Here is a 481-nt window from a genome sequence, read left to right on the forward strand (position 1 = left end):
ACTGGCTCCCCCCAGCATCCCCACCACCCCGCCACGTCCCGCCCCGCTCCGCTCCTACTCCCCGCCCTGCCTCCAGGGGGATCGCGGGGCCGGGTCACGTGACCCGGCCCGGGCACGATAGGGCCCGCCTCATCTCCACTCACTTCTCGGAGGGCGGCGCGCAACATGACCCCAACACCGCTCCCGACCGGAAACCTGCCGCTGCCGCGGGACTTAGGGAAACATGGGCGCCGCCATCTTGGATCGCCGGGTTAACATCGGGCTTCGCCATTGGCTGCCGCGCCGGGGCGGGAATTAAGGTGGCTGGGCATTGGCTGAGGTGGAGGAGCGGGGGGCAATCCAGGAGCAGTAGTTGCGGGCGGGCGGGTGTGTGGTGTGCTCTGGGGTTGTGATGGGTAGGTGCTCGCTCACATAGCCCCTAGCGGGGGCGCTTCTACCACTTTCTCCCTTCGTTCATTTTTTTTTTTTTTTTTTTTTTTTT

General features: G+C 64.9%; 1 protein-coding gene across 1 annotated transcript in view; it reads right to left on the reverse strand.

Moving 5' to 3' along the window:
- The window catches only part of QRSL1 (glutaminyl-tRNA synthase (glutamine-hydrolyzing)-like 1), a 25,223-nt gene extending 24,960 nt beyond the window's left edge, over positions 1-263 (reverse strand). Inside the window, exon 1 of the mRNA XM_019520145.1 lies at positions 144-263. Coding sequence (XP_019375690.1) covers positions 144-167 — 24 coding nt within the window. The 5' untranslated portion in view covers positions 168-263. The remainder of the gene's footprint in view (positions 1-143) is intronic.
- Positions 264-481: the final 218 nt, after the last annotated feature.

This window comes from Gavialis gangeticus, unplaced genomic scaffold (genome assembly GCF_001723915.1).
Source record: "Gavialis gangeticus isolate Ggan-Ray unplaced genomic scaffold, GavGan_comp1, whole genome shotgun sequence".
Taxonomy (NCBI): Eukaryota; Metazoa; Chordata; order Crocodylia; family Gavialidae; genus Gavialis; species Gavialis gangeticus.